The sequence below is a fragment of the Triturus cristatus genome, chromosome 7 (assembly GCF_964204655.1).
Source record: "Triturus cristatus chromosome 7, aTriCri1.1, whole genome shotgun sequence".
Classification (NCBI taxonomy): Eukaryota; Metazoa; Chordata; class Amphibia; order Caudata; family Salamandridae; genus Triturus; species Triturus cristatus.
Window position 1 is genome coordinate 1,362,326,032 of NC_140590.1, and position 15,845 is coordinate 1,362,341,876.

Consider the following 15,845-nt stretch of genomic DNA (forward strand, 5'->3'; position numbering starts at 1 on the left):
AGAAACTGCATGTGACTCTCTGTGCATGACCAGAGTTCCTGGTCCTGGCAAACGAGACTGGGAACTTGTGCTCCGCCATTTGATATACATATGGGCCTCCTGGTTGACTGGTCTTACTTTGACTGACTGGCCTTGAAAAGCAGGCAATAAAACTGAAGGGATCAATAAACTGATGCCAATTCCCTCAGATTCAAAGACTGCCTTGCCTCCTCTGTCAACCAAAGTCCCTGAAGAGTTTTAGACTAAAGACAACCCCCAATTGCCGAAGTTTGGATCTGTTCTTAGGACTAACTGAGTATAGAGGAGAGATGCTCCCTTGTCCAAACGAATGGTAACTGGCCACCATCGAAGCTCATGACTAATCTTGGGAGTCACAGTCACTGGAATTAACACCTCATATTTCCTGGTCACAGTACTCCATTGACTCAAAAGATGGAGAAGCAAAGGCTGGAGATGAAGACAGGCCGAGAGGACCACCAGTGGGCTAATTAAAATGTCCCCTTGCACGCTCAGCCAGTCTCAGGCGGGATCCTTCCAAAGACAGAGAAGATCTAAAAGTTAAGCAAAGAGAAATTTTCTTGCAGGAGGGTAAAATACTGACCAAGATCTGTCCTGAACAGTGCTGTGAAGAATTGATCAGACTGAGATGGTATAAGATAAGACCGTTTGTGCTGTAGAATAAAAGCTACAGGAAATCAGAATTTTGCACACCTAATGAACACACTTGACTCCCTTCTAAAAAGAAGAAGAAGAAATTAGCTAGTAATCGAGAACAGGAATGCAGTATATCAACAACAGGGGCAAGAACCTTTTGGTACCTGTTATATCAGAGGGAGTATTGTCTTCAGTGCTACCATTTTGACTATGAGTAATTAAGATTAACAGCTATTAATATGCAATTGAATAAAGCATTCCATAAAGGTTTAAAGTGAATAATTAAACAGACTTAGTACACTAAAGGCCTGATAATGAGTTTAGAGAACGGGTTACTTCATCACAAAATTGACAGATATCCCGTCCACCATATTACGAGTTCCATTATATCCAATGGAATATAATTGTATTGTATTGTATTGTATTGTATTGTATGCAGAACGCAGCTATCACCCAACGGGTATCTTGGCGCTGGAATATCCGTCACATTTGTGATGGAGTAACTTGTCCACCAAATTCGTAATCAGGCCCTAAATGTATAACATGTAAATAATTTCTACCCAGCAGAACTACACACACTGTTTTGCCATATCACCATCACTCTTAAATGAGGAAGATCTGTGATAGATGCTTAGCAGTAGATGGAGATGGAGAATTGATTTTAAAGCCTTGGAAAAAACAAGGTAATTATAAGTGTGAGTATTTCAGTTCATTTTTGCACTTCTTCAATTGCCTTGCACTGAAAGCCAGACATCTTTTCAGATTGGAATGCCTCCCACATCAAAACACCAATTGGCCTTTGGAGGAGTTCTTACCAAGACAGTAACACATAAAATATAAAACTTCTTACATTCCCTCTTGGCAGACTAGGCAGAACCTACAAGGACAGGAGTGCAGATGTAATAATTTTTCACACAATGCAGTAACTAATTTTTCTGTGCTGTGTTGCGCAAGGTGGAAATTGCTGCACAGAGGCATATCTGTTAAGATTGGCCTGCTGCTGCAGCCATCCCCAGCACTGGCACTCTAAAAGGCTGTCTTGGGAGATGCACAGCCTTGCAGAGGTCAGGGTGCACTGTCTAGCATAGGATTTGGAGTGGAAGCATACACTTCCAGTACAAATTCCTATATCTAGACACACAGAAGCATCTCATGCTCTGGATTTGTGCCTTTCAGCATACATGCAATGTGTTCTTTTTTGAGAAATGAAAACCTTTCTCCTTGTTAATGCTTGCTTCAAGGAGGCGTGTGTTTTTGATGCAAAACCAGGTCTTGCTAAATTAGTAGACCAGGATTTGCATCAAGACTTATGGCTTTTTGCAGTGATCCACCCTGCTGGCATCCCCTTAACTCAAAATGGTGCACAGTAGCACAAAGCCCTATTTGCACTGAGACAAAGACACATTTACAATGCAAAATACCTTTTGTACTGTAATGTACATACCAATAAGTCACATTGAGATAGCGCAAAGCCTTAGTACATCTAGATCCAAGTCTTCTTTGCCGCAGCAGGCAGGCTGTAGACTAGCCTACCTGCCACTCTAACTAACATTTCTATTCTCAATTACAGAACATGACAATCACTGTCTGTTGACAACCTCCTTAATAATCAATCACATCACTGACTTACATCAGTTCAGAAAGTATAACTCCTTAACTGATCATGATATCTACTCTTTTCACTCAACCTGGCCTTACCACTTGCCTGCACTTGTCAGGTCCCTGTCAAACACTCTTTACTGTGCATTCCTCATGTAATTTGTGTAGCATCATAATTAACTTTTATAAAGTGCTCAAGACACCTCACTGAATATGAAGTATGCTTTGAACACACCATTAATTAAAAAGTACATGAATGAAGATAGATAATCCTCTGATGACCTTGTAAGCACCAGATGCCAAATAGAGGATGTCTGCAAAACCACTGTTTTGTCCACCTGGGTTATCATATACACACTTCAGGAGAAGTGCTCTCTTATTACTCTTTGCACCTGTTAGACCACATGTCACGAAAACAACTGTAATATGCGTACTTATGGAACCTGAGTGCCCACGTGCTAGCCACAGTGATATTGAGAACTCGGGTGACTACCTAACTCCAGGTCAATAAAAACCCCACCCCCCAGTCCTGAAATTTCACCTACAAATCATTTATTTCAGGTGTGTTCTTCAAATTAGTTCAATGGACGAAAACAATAGTACAACAACCAGAATGCATTAGACTATCACACAATCGTCCAAAAAGGGAAACTTTCCATAATGACCTAAAGTGAGATGGTCACTATGTTGGAAATAATGCTCAAATGTGATTCCATTGGTCAGAATAATTGGGAAGTGTCTTTTTGCATGATCACCCCCAAAGTTTAGACTGATGCTGCTGGTTTTTGTACTCTGAGAGTGCGCTGAGGTCTGCTAACCAGACCCCATGCTAGTGTTTGACCTTTGAAAGTACATGTTTGATTGGCTTATACCCAATTGATATAAGTTAACTTACTTATAAGTCCCTAGTATATGGCACAAGGGGTCCCTAGGGCCTGTAAGTTAAAGAGTCCCTCATGGACTGCAGCACTTATTGTGCCACCATGAATGTGGCAAAGTAAAACATGTCTCCTGGCCTGCCTCTGCCGACTGGAAGGGCAGTTTTAAACTAACTCAACTTTGCCATTTAAACCAATGACAAAGTCCAAACCTCCTTTTTCTTTTTTAATATATATAAGTCAACCCTAAGGTAGGCCTGTCGAGCCATCCGGCAGGGTGTTGTATATTAGATGGTAGGACGTGTTTATGTATGTCCTACCGGAACCCGCCCCCACCACAAAGTGTTATTTTTACTATGAAAAAGGAAGTAGCCCCATTGGCGAGTACAGGGTTACACAGATTCCCCTTAGTCTGGTATGTCAAGGTATCCAAAAAATGATTGCATGAAACCCGACTTGATGCTCAAGTCGAATTTAATGTAACCTTTGAGTAAAAAAAACAACTTTAGAAAGTTGCCACTCTGTTGTCCCCGTTTTCCAGTGGACATTCCCAGATGCCTGACACAAGAAAGCCTTATGACATCATGGGGAGAAGTGTGAATGACTCCCAGGAAAGGACACAATAGAGACTTGTAGTTAAAAGACGTGTAGCCTCTCCCTGACAGGAAGCCGCACAGGGTGTGAGCCCAAAAGGCGAGCTTCAAAGGGAAAGCTGCCTTTGAAGGGAAAAAGGTGAACACACATGAGAGAGGCTGCTCTTTTGTTTGGGTAGACAGGTTGGCGTTGAAAACGGAGAGGGAGAAACAGTTGCCAAGCTAGTTTTCCTGTGGGAGTTTAGCCCTCAGGTAGCCATTCCTCTTGGGTTGACTACCAAGCTGCACACATCAAGTGAGGGGTTCTGCCACCTTGGGAGTGGGAAGAATAATGGACTCTAGGGTAACTAGATGCCACACATTTCATGAAGTCATCATCAGGCAAGAGAGGACCTAGTAGCCCATTGGCTAATAGTCACTGCATCCCCCGAGAGCAAGTTGTTAGCCTAAAAGTGGCATCTCTGGCAACTTCGAGGGACATTGTTGTCTGTGGCCACAGTCATCCCACTGTGTTTGTGGACTGAGGTATGGCCCATGGAAGACCCCTGTCAACCAGACCAGCATCCTGTATTCCTGTATTCCTTGTATCAGACCCACTTCATTGATGTCTATGGTGGTTTGCCCATAAAGCCTGGAACTAGACTGGTGACTGCTTTGCCTAAAAGGTAACTGTCCTGCTAAGCCTTACTTACCCCAATGTCTTGCTCCCCGACAGGCTTGAGTAACCAGACACAACTTTAGATAAGTTTGCCAAAGTTTTCAAAGTAAGCACTAGCTGCGGTAATTGCCAATGCTTGTTTGCATTTAGAGTGAGAAAGCAGTGATTTAGGATATGCTTAATAATTTGTACCTCTTAAACCCTCTGGTGGATTTTGTTTGTTCTGGTGTCTACATATTCGTAAATATAAGTCCTACGTTTATAAATTGGTGTTGGGTTTCTTTCGTATTCAATTGTTTTGGTACTTCTGAATGCTTTACACTTGTTCCTTTGATAAAGCCTGACTGCTTTCAACCACAGCTACCCAAGATTGAGCTAAAGGTTTTACAAACTTGCTAAATTGATTCAAGACAGGTTTGTGAGTTTAATACATGGTGAGGTCGCACAGCCACACTATATCCTAAACCGCATTTCCTCACAGGAGGCACATACCATCCCCCACAACAGCAGGTTAGCCGCTAATGCAGTTTAAAATGTATAAAAGATTAGATGCTGCTCTGGCATTCTAAAACCTGGCTCTTGTGAGGAGTAAGGTTAAGGGGTGATTAAAAAACCATTGAGGTAATACAAAATGGGATTAGGCGCTGGGGAGGGTGCTGCCACACCTAATAATAGATATCACCTGCTTGGCTTTGCCTACAGGACAGAAAAGACCAGGCGCGGCCTGTGCAGGTAAGAGCGGTGGGGCAGGGGAGGTGGTAAGTCAACAGAAAACGACGAGGGAAACATAAATCTAAAAAAAATTAAAAACACTTTGTTTATTTGTATCCCTTGTCGTCGTCTGTCGCCAACCCACCCCCGCACCCCCAACCCCCTCACCCCCTGCTCTTACCTGCACGAGCGGTGTCTGGAGAAGACCCACTAGAGAGCTCCCCAGCCTCTGACAATCCTTGCCTGTGTGGTAGCATCCTAGGGTCGGTTTTATTGGTGATCTCTATAAATTCTAAACAGACATGGACCAAAATATAACCCTCTAATCATAGATCATCATCAAAAACACACGCTTGTTCAGGAAAACATAGATTGTGTTAATTTGCAGCCGTATCTCCAATCAGACACCACACTTAATATTGTGGCCACTCTTCACCATCTGTAAGGTTTAATTAACTTCTTTCCCCCTCCCCTTCTGCTTCACCCTGTACTAATCCATGTCCCACTTCTATGTCTACAGCATTGTTACCCAACCTAACACCAAAGCATGGATGCATGTAAAAAACTTACAAATACGGACAGTACATCATTCTTTCCTAATAAATATCCAGTGTCTTCGTTAAATAAAGAAAACAGTGTTTAGAGACATTTTTATTACTATAATTTTACTGTTCGCAGTCAGGCAACGGCATGTTTATATGGCCCTGTTGTTGCTATTATTAGTTTTGCATTGGTGCGAATGGGGAGCAATTTCTGACAAAGTGTTAGGAACCTTTATATCAATAATTAACACCTTCCAAAGCTGAGGTCTCAGCTAGATTTTATTGTGTGACTTTTTGTAGAACTTTATATTCGTGATCTCCATTCCCTATAAATCACATATCGGTTTTAAATGAATGGGAATATTACTACAGAATGGAATTGCATGTTTTAAGGCTTTTGTTAATAACAAATAAATAAAATAGATATTTTCAATTGGAAAAGCAATCGAAACGTTTTTCATGGCGCAGATTTACTATCGCGTGACCTTGCCTGACACGACCAAATGATAATTAGTGGTGCCAAGTGTTTGGTAAACCACACGTCAGAGTTGATTTAACCCCTTGCGTGCTCATGACGGAACCACTCCGTCATGAGCCACGGGCGCCGTGTGCTCATGACGGAGTGGTTCCGTCATGCTGCGGCCGTTGCGGCCGCTCGGCCCACGCGGTGCTGATTCCCCGCCTGTGCGGGCGAATAATGCAAGTGGGCGGAGTCGTGACGGAACCACTCCGTCATGAGCACAGCGCGCCCGTGGCTCATGACGGAGTGGTTCCGTCACGAGCATGGCGGCGCCGCTCTGACCCCGAACCCACCAGCGCCGCGGCGGAATTCGTGCCGCGGCGAAGGGGTCAATCTCGATCAATAGATAAATAGATGCGGTGCATTGTTGTCAGTTAAAACTGCAGTACAACGTTTGCAAGAACGACCAATAAATTCAAATTGTCCGAAAGTCTCAAATTGCCCCAATACACAAAAGACTTCAGACTTTGCTTAAATCGGTTCTCCCAGAATTTACTAATACTGAGAGAAAGCCCTGTGTGAGAATTCGAGGGGTAGAAAAGGCGTGGGCAATTCCAGCCAGGATTTGCTTTTTATACATCGCTGAGCACAGGTTGTCGTGCCTCTAATGGTACAGAGAACTCAGTCGTGTATGGTACTGTGTAACTGCATTTCTATAGCACTTACTACCCCTGCCGAGGAACGGAAGTGGTGCTTTGTAGCTATTCAACTCAGAGTTGGTGTAATTAACGAATTAGCTAGCGTAAGGAGTAATATTCATGATTTCTTAACTCTACTCTGTTGTACTGCAAAGTTAAGGTCCCACCCATCACTGCCTCGACAGTCACAGTTTCCTCTTTTAGGGGCCGATTACAATGCGGTAGTGGAACCGTCCGCCTATGTGGTGGCGGTCCCCCACGTGCAATTACGATGCGACCGCCACCGTGGCGGTCGCATCATGCATGTTTACCATTGCGGCGGGTGCTGCTGGCTGCAGCACCCTCCGCAATACCTGAGACGGCCGTCCAAACCACATATGCGCACTTAGGGAGTGGCGTGCATGTAGCACTCCTCCTCCCCCCTCCCAGGCCTAGGCCGCATCCCTTCCAACCTTGCTAGCTCACAGCCGGCAAAATGCAAAATAGAACGATGCAAGAACATCGTTTTATTTTACAATTGCTGGTTCTGAGCCAGGCAGTGGGGCGTTGCACCTCCGCTACTGCTATCCATACTTCTTAAGTGTGAGTAAGCCTTCAATGTGCTTTCTCTGACTTAGGGAGGGAATGTATTCTGGCTTTTTAAGCATTAACTATGGAACAAAAGACCTTGGTTTCGAGCCCTGTTTCTCTAGGTCAGTGTTACTCAAAGTACGGCCGAGGGGCTGCTTACTACCCTCCTGACCTATACGTGCAGCCCCCTGGTGAACAGCTGCACCCGGCTGCTGTTTTCTTGACTAAGCACTACCATTGAGGAAGATGTTAAGTAAACTGGCAAGCATTTATTTATAGGTTAACTGAAGTCAAAGAAAGGTAGTACCCAAGGTTTCATGCACCACTTAACTTTAAGAATACCTTCGGGGAGGAGCCAAGATGGCGACCGGGACGGCAGCGTAGGCTCCCGGCTCCGTGAACCTCCGCATCCCGCACAGATATCCTGCATGAGATCCTTAGCCTGCGCTATATGCCCGTGTTGGTGAATGAGAGCGGCAACCGATCGTGTGACTCCGAAGTTTCTGGCGGCGGTATCGCCGGAGAAATGTCCATTTGAAGTTTGCGGCCTGTGCAACCCTGGAACCGGGACCTCGAGTGGATAACATGGCCGGGCGGCAGTTCAACAACAGCGGCCTTTGGTGACTTGGTGGAGTCGGACTAACCGGAGCGGTGCGAATATCGGCATACATTTCGCCGTGGTCGTTCCTACCACTAAGCGTAGCGGAACGAGTGCATGCCCGAGGTGGCTAATCTAAGATTCCCCGGTGATTGCCTCAGCCTTCGCAGGTGAGCTGCCCGGCCGCCGCCCGTAACTCGCCCTGATTCTTGCGGACTGCTCCCGGATTTTCGCGGGCGCAGGTCCGTGGTGGGGATGACTGTTGCCCGTGACCACACACCGGATATATTTTTTGCCTGCCCCCGAAACCCTGATTCCAGTGACATGGAACCTGAGGCGCTTGTCCCTGAGTCCTGGTCCCAATCTGGGTTGGACCTACCCGGCGGCCATCTTGACAGGACGAAGTCTACCATCCTGTACACTGGGTCGCAGCACGATTGGAAGTGTGCGACTATGAGGAGCGTAGCGGAGCGAGCGCCGAGAGCTGTGCTGGGGTATGGTGATCTTCTCGAGGCTCTCGGTGCCCTTCATTCCACCTTGGTTCACGGCGCCTGGGTATTGGGGAGTAAGCTTGATGGGGTGGCATCAGCGTCGGAACAGTTGCTGCCTGCCTGTCCCCAGGTACACGGGGACTTCCTACACTGCACACAGGAGGACAGTGTCGTGGCCGCCCCTGTGGATAGTGACCAGCTGGAAACTCCGGACAGTATATTAACGTGTGATCGGCTGGCTGTGGGTCTGGTCTGTTCCGGAGGTCTTGGACCTGAGTGGGGGGTGGTGGCCTTGTCCCGTGCGCGGCCTCCGGCGACCCAGGCAATATTCAAGCAACGGTTGCCTGCTCTGGCTGATTTCGCCTTTTTGGACCTTGTGTGCAGTGCAGATCCTGGGGCGGCACTGGGAAAGACGACTCTCCATACTGCTGACTGTGTTGGTGTTCAGAGACTTCCACCCTACCTGTGTGTGTCGCTTCCTGTTCTTTTTTGGACGCTCCTCTTCTTTGTAACATTGGACATGGCACTGGGTCGATGGGTATGCATGGGTAGATTCGCAAAGAGTGGCCAAGGATAAGGCTGATCCTTCAGAGGTGGTCATCTAATAGGCGGGCGGGCTCAGGGGTTGCGTGCTCTCACGGCATAACTGTTAGTGTAATAGGCGCATAATGCTCCCCATTCTTCTTTGACTTGGTCGATTCTGTGTTGCTTATTGTTTGCCTTGGGGGAAAACATATTGTGCGGGAGGGAGAAGCCGGGGGCATGTTTTGAAGGCCCTCCTCCAGTTTATTAATATTCTCTCTACCCCCCCGTCTGGTGGGGTTTCTTTTCTTACTCCTCTTTCTCTGTTTCTTCTATATTTCGGGTCTGGTTCCGGGGCGACAGGCACACTGCTGGGGGGGGGGGGGGGCCGTACTCATCTGCAGAGGTGCAGGGTGGGGGGTTGGGGGAGGGGATCCTTTAGTCTTTAACCCCTTTTTTTCCATGGCCTCATTTTTCTTCTCTTATTCTTCTTTGTCTTTCTTTTCCGGGATCAGCATGGTAGAACTCCTTCGTTGTTAATCGCTGCGTTTTCATGTGTGCCACAATTTCCGTGGTGTTTTCTGGGTTTTAGGGCAGGGGACTGCTGGCGCAAATGGCCGTGATATTCCTCCACATCCTGAACTTCTTGTTTCAGCGCCATTGACTAGATAAATTGCTGTTTATTGTTGATGTTTATTATTCTGCCTGCCATTTCTTGCTGCCGGGAAACTGTTTGGCACCTGATCCTTCCATCCTCCCTTATTATAAAATGAAAACCTTTTGTATCCTGGTCTCCTACTTGGGCTGTTCAGTGGCCGAGAGTATACTAGCATGGAGATTCTGCTCCCCGAGGTGCTGCCTGTGATACATATTGATTTCTGTTACTCTGACTGCTTAGCGGCCGGCCCCGGGGGTTGTAGGCCCATACTTGTTATTGGTTGAAATGTCAATAAAGGTTTTTCAAAAAAAAAAAAAAAAAAAAAAGAATACCTTCATTTTTTAAGACATCTAGCAATAGATAACGTTTCATCAAAATTCAAAAAGTGTATTTCATTAAATGCAGAACTTTTTCACCTGCATCAGATTATATTAGTGCATTGAGAAGTATTTTTTTTTAAGTGACATCACCTATGTCAAGCATGAGATAAAGGGTCATACCATGACAATACAGAATGCACATTCCAAAAAAGTGATTACGCCACAGCAAACTTTATAACTGAAAATTGGACACATTTCCTAGTTACATTTGTTTTTAAGGGCAAACCGGAGGGTGAGTCCTAACCAACATGTTGGAAAGATACACACATGGCAAAAGCAAAATTAACTTAACAGCATCATGTTTTCCCAGGGATCGCATTCGGCCTCGTCCCTGCCAGGGCACCGTGTGGCATCGTAGCCCATGCCCCAACACTGCCGGGATACCCATGGGAGAGCTAGAAGTGTAGGGACCACCGTCAGGTCAGACCCCCCAACCCTTTCAACCAGCCTCATCCCATAGATAAGCTCTCCTGAAAAGAATTGGTGATTGTGTGTTCTGCCACTCCCATAATCACATGGACATTTCTCTGTATATCTTGGTCAGGCCTTTTTATAGGGTGGGATACCCTAACTAAGGTCGCCAACCTATGACCTCTTCCGGCCCTTCTGCCTGACGAATCAGCCCCATGAATAAGGGAACATAGCCCTGCCCTGCACCTGGCCATGCTATTGGGTCCTTCCCTCCTGCCCTATTGCTAAATGTTACCATTCTGTGATTTTGCGGTGGGCTTTCTCCCATTTGTCCAATTTATAACATCAAAAAGAAAGACTACAGTAGGCCAGAGAGGCAAACGAGGCACACACAAGCTACAACGTCCATGTGAATTATACTAACTCAGCATAAATCTTCAAAGTTAATTGTATTATCTTAGTGAGGGCCACTGTAGTTGTCTTTAGCAAGCATGTCACTTACTGGTACTTGAATACTTTTGAAATCCAGTTTCTCCCACATTTCTATGAAGTAGCCAAGATTCTTCTCATCAAGTAAAAGGTACACGGGAACGTTTCGTTTGCTCGCAGCTGCCACAAGATCACACATTATGTCCACATCTGTGAAGAGATCCATCACAATGGCAATCACCTAGAGGAAATGGAAATAAAATAAATGAACATTTGTAATTGCACAAAATGTATGAAGACCGTTGCTTTGCTATACTTCAAGAAAAAAGTCTGTTTTCATTTAAACACAAGATTAGGTCAGATTAGTTTAGATTGATCGGGTCTTTTTAAAATATCAGTGGGCGGAGCCTGAAGGCAAGCAAAAATGGCTCTCTTTCTGGGCTCCAGCTGCTGAGCTGTATATGTTGTCCATAGCAACAGATGGAAACACTGAAGTCTTCACAGAGGAGACGGTAACTACTGGTGAGGTGGCTGGTTTGACTCAAACCTATGAAGGTGCCTCGATGACCCTGCAAAAGTAAACAGGAGAGCAGCCCTCAACATTTGTCCTGCACAAGTGGTGGGCAATCGGATCACCAGCACCTGCTATGAGAGAGGTGGTGCTGGGCTCTGTCTGTGCTGAGACACAGGACTGGGACCTCTTGGGCACATTACCTCATCATCAGAAGCCTTGTGTCCTGCTCTTGTGGGCAGGCAAGCTGAAGTGGGCATGGAAGATGAAAGACCTGGAGAGAAGCAGCGGGCATCATTGGGCCCTGCTGCAGTGTAGTGCTTTCTGGAGTCAATTTGGGAGCTGCCATATTGGATGTCGAATTCTCTGCCTGACCACTGAAGGCCATGTGATAAGAATATGTCCTCTCATTTAACAGAGTTGTTGTGTGGAGGCAGTGTACATTATTCACCAGTTATATTCAATATTGTCCAACACCATTATAACCAAGCTGAAATGTGCCTCTCTGGATGGCCTCAAATGTATCCTTCTCCAACTTGTCACGTATGGGAAACCGTTCAAATACACAGGGGCTTATTTACAAGTCCCTTGCGCTGCCCGTGCGTCACTTTTAATATGGGAAAAAGTGACGCACCCGTGGCGCAAGGGGCTTGTAAATAAGCTCCGCAGTCTTTTCAGAGTATCTATCATTAGTCATCGCTTTTAAACCATATTATTTCACATACGAATTTTTTTCACCTAAAGATCGAGTTGGAGAAGTTGACAAAACTACTGAGTACTGTAATGAAGAGCCTGTCATTTCTCAAAACAATGCTATGTGCGCTGGTCTTGAACCTACGCTGCCTGTGCTCCAGGAAGCTATTGCTCGTGCCAGGCGTTCTGCATTCTCAGCCTTTACATAGCAAAAGCCCTCCAACCACATACTTTCGTTAGAAAACGAGTTCAGGTACCCGGAAACTGGAAATGTCAGCTCTAGACAATCAAATGAGCAAACAGACATCGAAGGCGGACTCTGTATTCTCGCGTAGTAATGATAAACAGAAACTGTGAAGCCACCGATCGGAAAACATTCACTGCTGTGTTGGAAAGAGTGAAACAAGTCGTCGAAAACTCACGTAGGTTCAACAAGAGGTGACCTGTGCATCCTTGCACGTAAGCAATCTTTCTGCTTAGGGGAGGTCAATCCGAGGTCAAGACATCATTCTGATCAAGAACGTAACGTGACCAGGAGCTCGTTTATAAATGTTAATTTGGTCCCTGTAAAGGGAGAAACCCACTTAAATATAATGTTGAGTTTTTGTGTTAACCAGTCAGGAGGACCGGATTCATACATTGAATCTGAATGGAGCTCCTCTTTCTACTCAGCGGTTACCTTGAAAATATGGCATGGATCTGGCCACCTGGTCCTACTGTGGTCACCCCTTGTGGAAGCCATCAGGCCTTAAGTGTATCTGATAGATTTCATAAAAGAGGTGGAGACTTTCTGCTGAGCTTCAGCGCGGATCCCTTCCAGAGCTGAGTGCTGCAGCAGATTCAGAGAGCAGACCAATGAGAGCATGACATTGGTAATGGAGATGGCTGTGCGAGTGGCGTATCAAAAGCCCCCTGGGGTGCCCCACTGCATATACTTTGCAAGGGGGCCCCCTCAAGTTTTGTTACGCCACTGGCCAGTGCTCCTGCTGAGATTGTGTAGTCGTCTCTCCCTGTGTTTTTTATCTGTTTGGAATGGTCACGTCATGTCTTACCTTGATGTGGGCATTCCACAACAGAATTGAGAACTTTAGTGTGAATGAGAGTCTGTTGTTTTCTTGTGCTTCAACTGAGCCGGCTGCTGTGCAGTCCCTGTCTGAAATAAAGCTTACCTTCTGGTTCACCACTTCATCTGCTACAAGTCATTACTACATTTTGAATGGCGACAAGGATGGGATACGAACCCACGCGTGCAAAGCACAATGGATCATTACTACAGATTGTTTTTGGAAAGGTGTAAAAACCAGTTTGGGTAAGCTACAAGGCAAGCAGGGACAACTAAGTCTTAACCGTTGACAGTCTTACCACAAGCAGGGTATCAGTCCCTGAACCGAGAGGTTGCATGCTAGGCAGAGGCATCTTCTGGTGCTGGCTTCGTTTGCTGGGCCCACACTCACCCAGTAGTTTGCCCAGCAGAAACAGAAGTGGAAGTCTCGGATCAAGATGGTCCCAATCAGACCAACGGCAAATGTCTCTGAAGTTGGGTCTTGGCTAAAGGCTCACGCTAGGGCTGGCAGTCCTTACTGGGTCTTCGATTGGACAAGATGAGACTTGCTGGTACAACCACTTCTGGCTTGGCATGCCTTAGGAAAATCTAGACATGCATGGGCCGGGTACAATAGGCAGGTGAGCTCCCGCACAGGTTCCCTGTCTTCGGGATAGTTTTTCATGGCCTTCATGCCTGGCTGACCGTCCTAGTCCAAAAGATATGGTCAAAAGCCTAGGAGTATTCTTCCATAAGAACCTCACCATGGCAGCACAGGCCAGGAAACTAGACTAGAGGGATCATGTTTTGGTCTCTTAGGAGCCCTCAGGAAGACAATGAAATGGCTTCCAATCGATATCTGTAGAATAGTAAAACAAGGACTTATCCTGTCAAGTCGGGACTTCGGTAACTCTCTCTATCTTTGGAGCCCTATGTATGTCACCAGAAAACACAGGTCATACAGAATGCCGCAGCTAGAGTCCTGCTGAATATTCCTAAATCATATTTAGCACGACCAGTGTTGGCGAGCCTTCATTGATTGCCGTGAGGAAGAGAATTGAGTTTAACACCCTCTGTATAGTTCACAAAGTAAAGCATGCTCAGAGAGCACATACATTGAAGCAACTCATTGTTCCTCACCATAACGCACTGGACCTTCGATCAAACAACAAATTTCTTCTGGAAATACCAAGAATATAAAGAGCCAGAAGCGGAGGGTGTTCCTTTGCCTATCTGGCACCAAGAATCTGGAACTCACTTCTCTGCTATGCCTAAGATATAATAACAATCCGCTCAGCTTTAGGAAGCAAGTGAAAACGTATCTGTTCCCCTGATTTAGTTTGTCATCCCCCAGGTCTCCTGTTAGTGCTGGGAAGCCCCTGTTTCGGTAGGCATGCGCTCTATAAGACCCTGAAATGAAATGACCACAACACTGTACTGTTGCGGCATCTTACAGGATCATGGCAATGTTCGGCATTAGCGGGCATACACCAGCCAGTCAGCTCAAGCAGACACGGCTATGCACAGGCTGACCTTTCCACTGGTAGTTGTGGCATCATGCAGGCTGGGTTCGACACATAATCTTGCCAGGCTGGAGCGATTGCCATCAGGATGAGCACAGTTCTCACCAGGAACTTGCACAGAGAGACTGTGAGCCGGCCAACACTGGATCCTTAGATCGCTCTCCTCAGTCGCTCTTTTCTGTGTACAACAAAACCCGTCTGGTCTGCCATCGATGAGGAGGACTTCGGCTGATTCTGGTCAGTGTTGCAACTGTGCAACCTTTGTCATAATTCATCAAGTTCCCTGACCTGGGACTTTGGACTGTTCTTTTTGTGAGTTATTATACTCCCATTCACCCTTATCCTAATAGATTGGAGTGCCAATCAAAACCTTTAATTCTATATATTAAGGACGCAAGCAACTGGTTACTGTACTCTTTGGTCCCCATGTGGTTTATTTACCAATGATGACAGTGTAAAAGACTCATCTCGCCCTGAAGAAGTCCTTTAGACAAAGACGAAACGCATCTGGTGTGTCTTGATCATCCAGATCACGTTTAAAAAAAAAATATGGAATAAAGAAGACATTTTTGGGAAGAATACGCTTTGGACGTGGATTTTATAAAATATCTTGTTCCAATCTTTATTGTGGTGCACCTGTGCTGTTGCTCTCAAGTTTTCATATTCATGTATTGGAATTACACAGTGACAGTGGGTGTTTATCGGTGTGCACACGCTTTTGTGGGTAGTTCCAGATTACGTTTATACAAAAATGGGATAGCAAGTTAGGTGCTGAGGTATATAGGGATCAACTGTCTAGCCTTCTTTGACTTCTAAAGCACCTAAGATATGCTGCATCTCACTCCTGGACTGGCACTCCTCCTGCAGGGCAGGCAGGCTCACTCCCTCTTTTTAGAAGGCAGGCAGGTTTTAGGCTCTTCAGAACAGGTAGACAGCTCCTCCAGCAAGAAATTCAGTCCCAGGTGACTTGGTCTGGGAGACTGGCTGTTCTCTAGACACCATCCATGGTTGCACAGCAGTCCTTTGAGTAGTCTGAGAACACACCTTCCCTTTCTTAGACATTTAGGGCTTGGAACTAGAACAACAAGAGGAGTAGTGGGGTCCCAATTTTACACCAAAACCAGACAGGAGATGTGTATCTACTGTCCGATACTGTAGAACTGGCTCACGGTGGTTCTACGTTGGAGTGTCCTTTCCAGGCTGTTCTCCAGACTCATTTTCTGT

The 15,845-nt window shown here is 45.9% G+C and overlaps 1 protein-coding gene across 1 annotated transcript in view; it reads right to left on the reverse strand.

The window, feature by feature from the left end:
- SACK1C (scaffolding CK1 anchoring protein C) overlaps positions 1-15,845 on the reverse strand; it is a 224,833-nt gene that overhangs the window by 48,169 nt on the left and 160,819 nt on the right. The window contains exon 2 of the mRNA XM_085619074.1: positions 10,926-11,093. Coding sequence (XP_085475200.1) covers positions 10,926-11,093 — 168 coding nt within the window. The remainder of the gene's footprint in view (positions 1-10,925; positions 11,094-15,845) is intronic.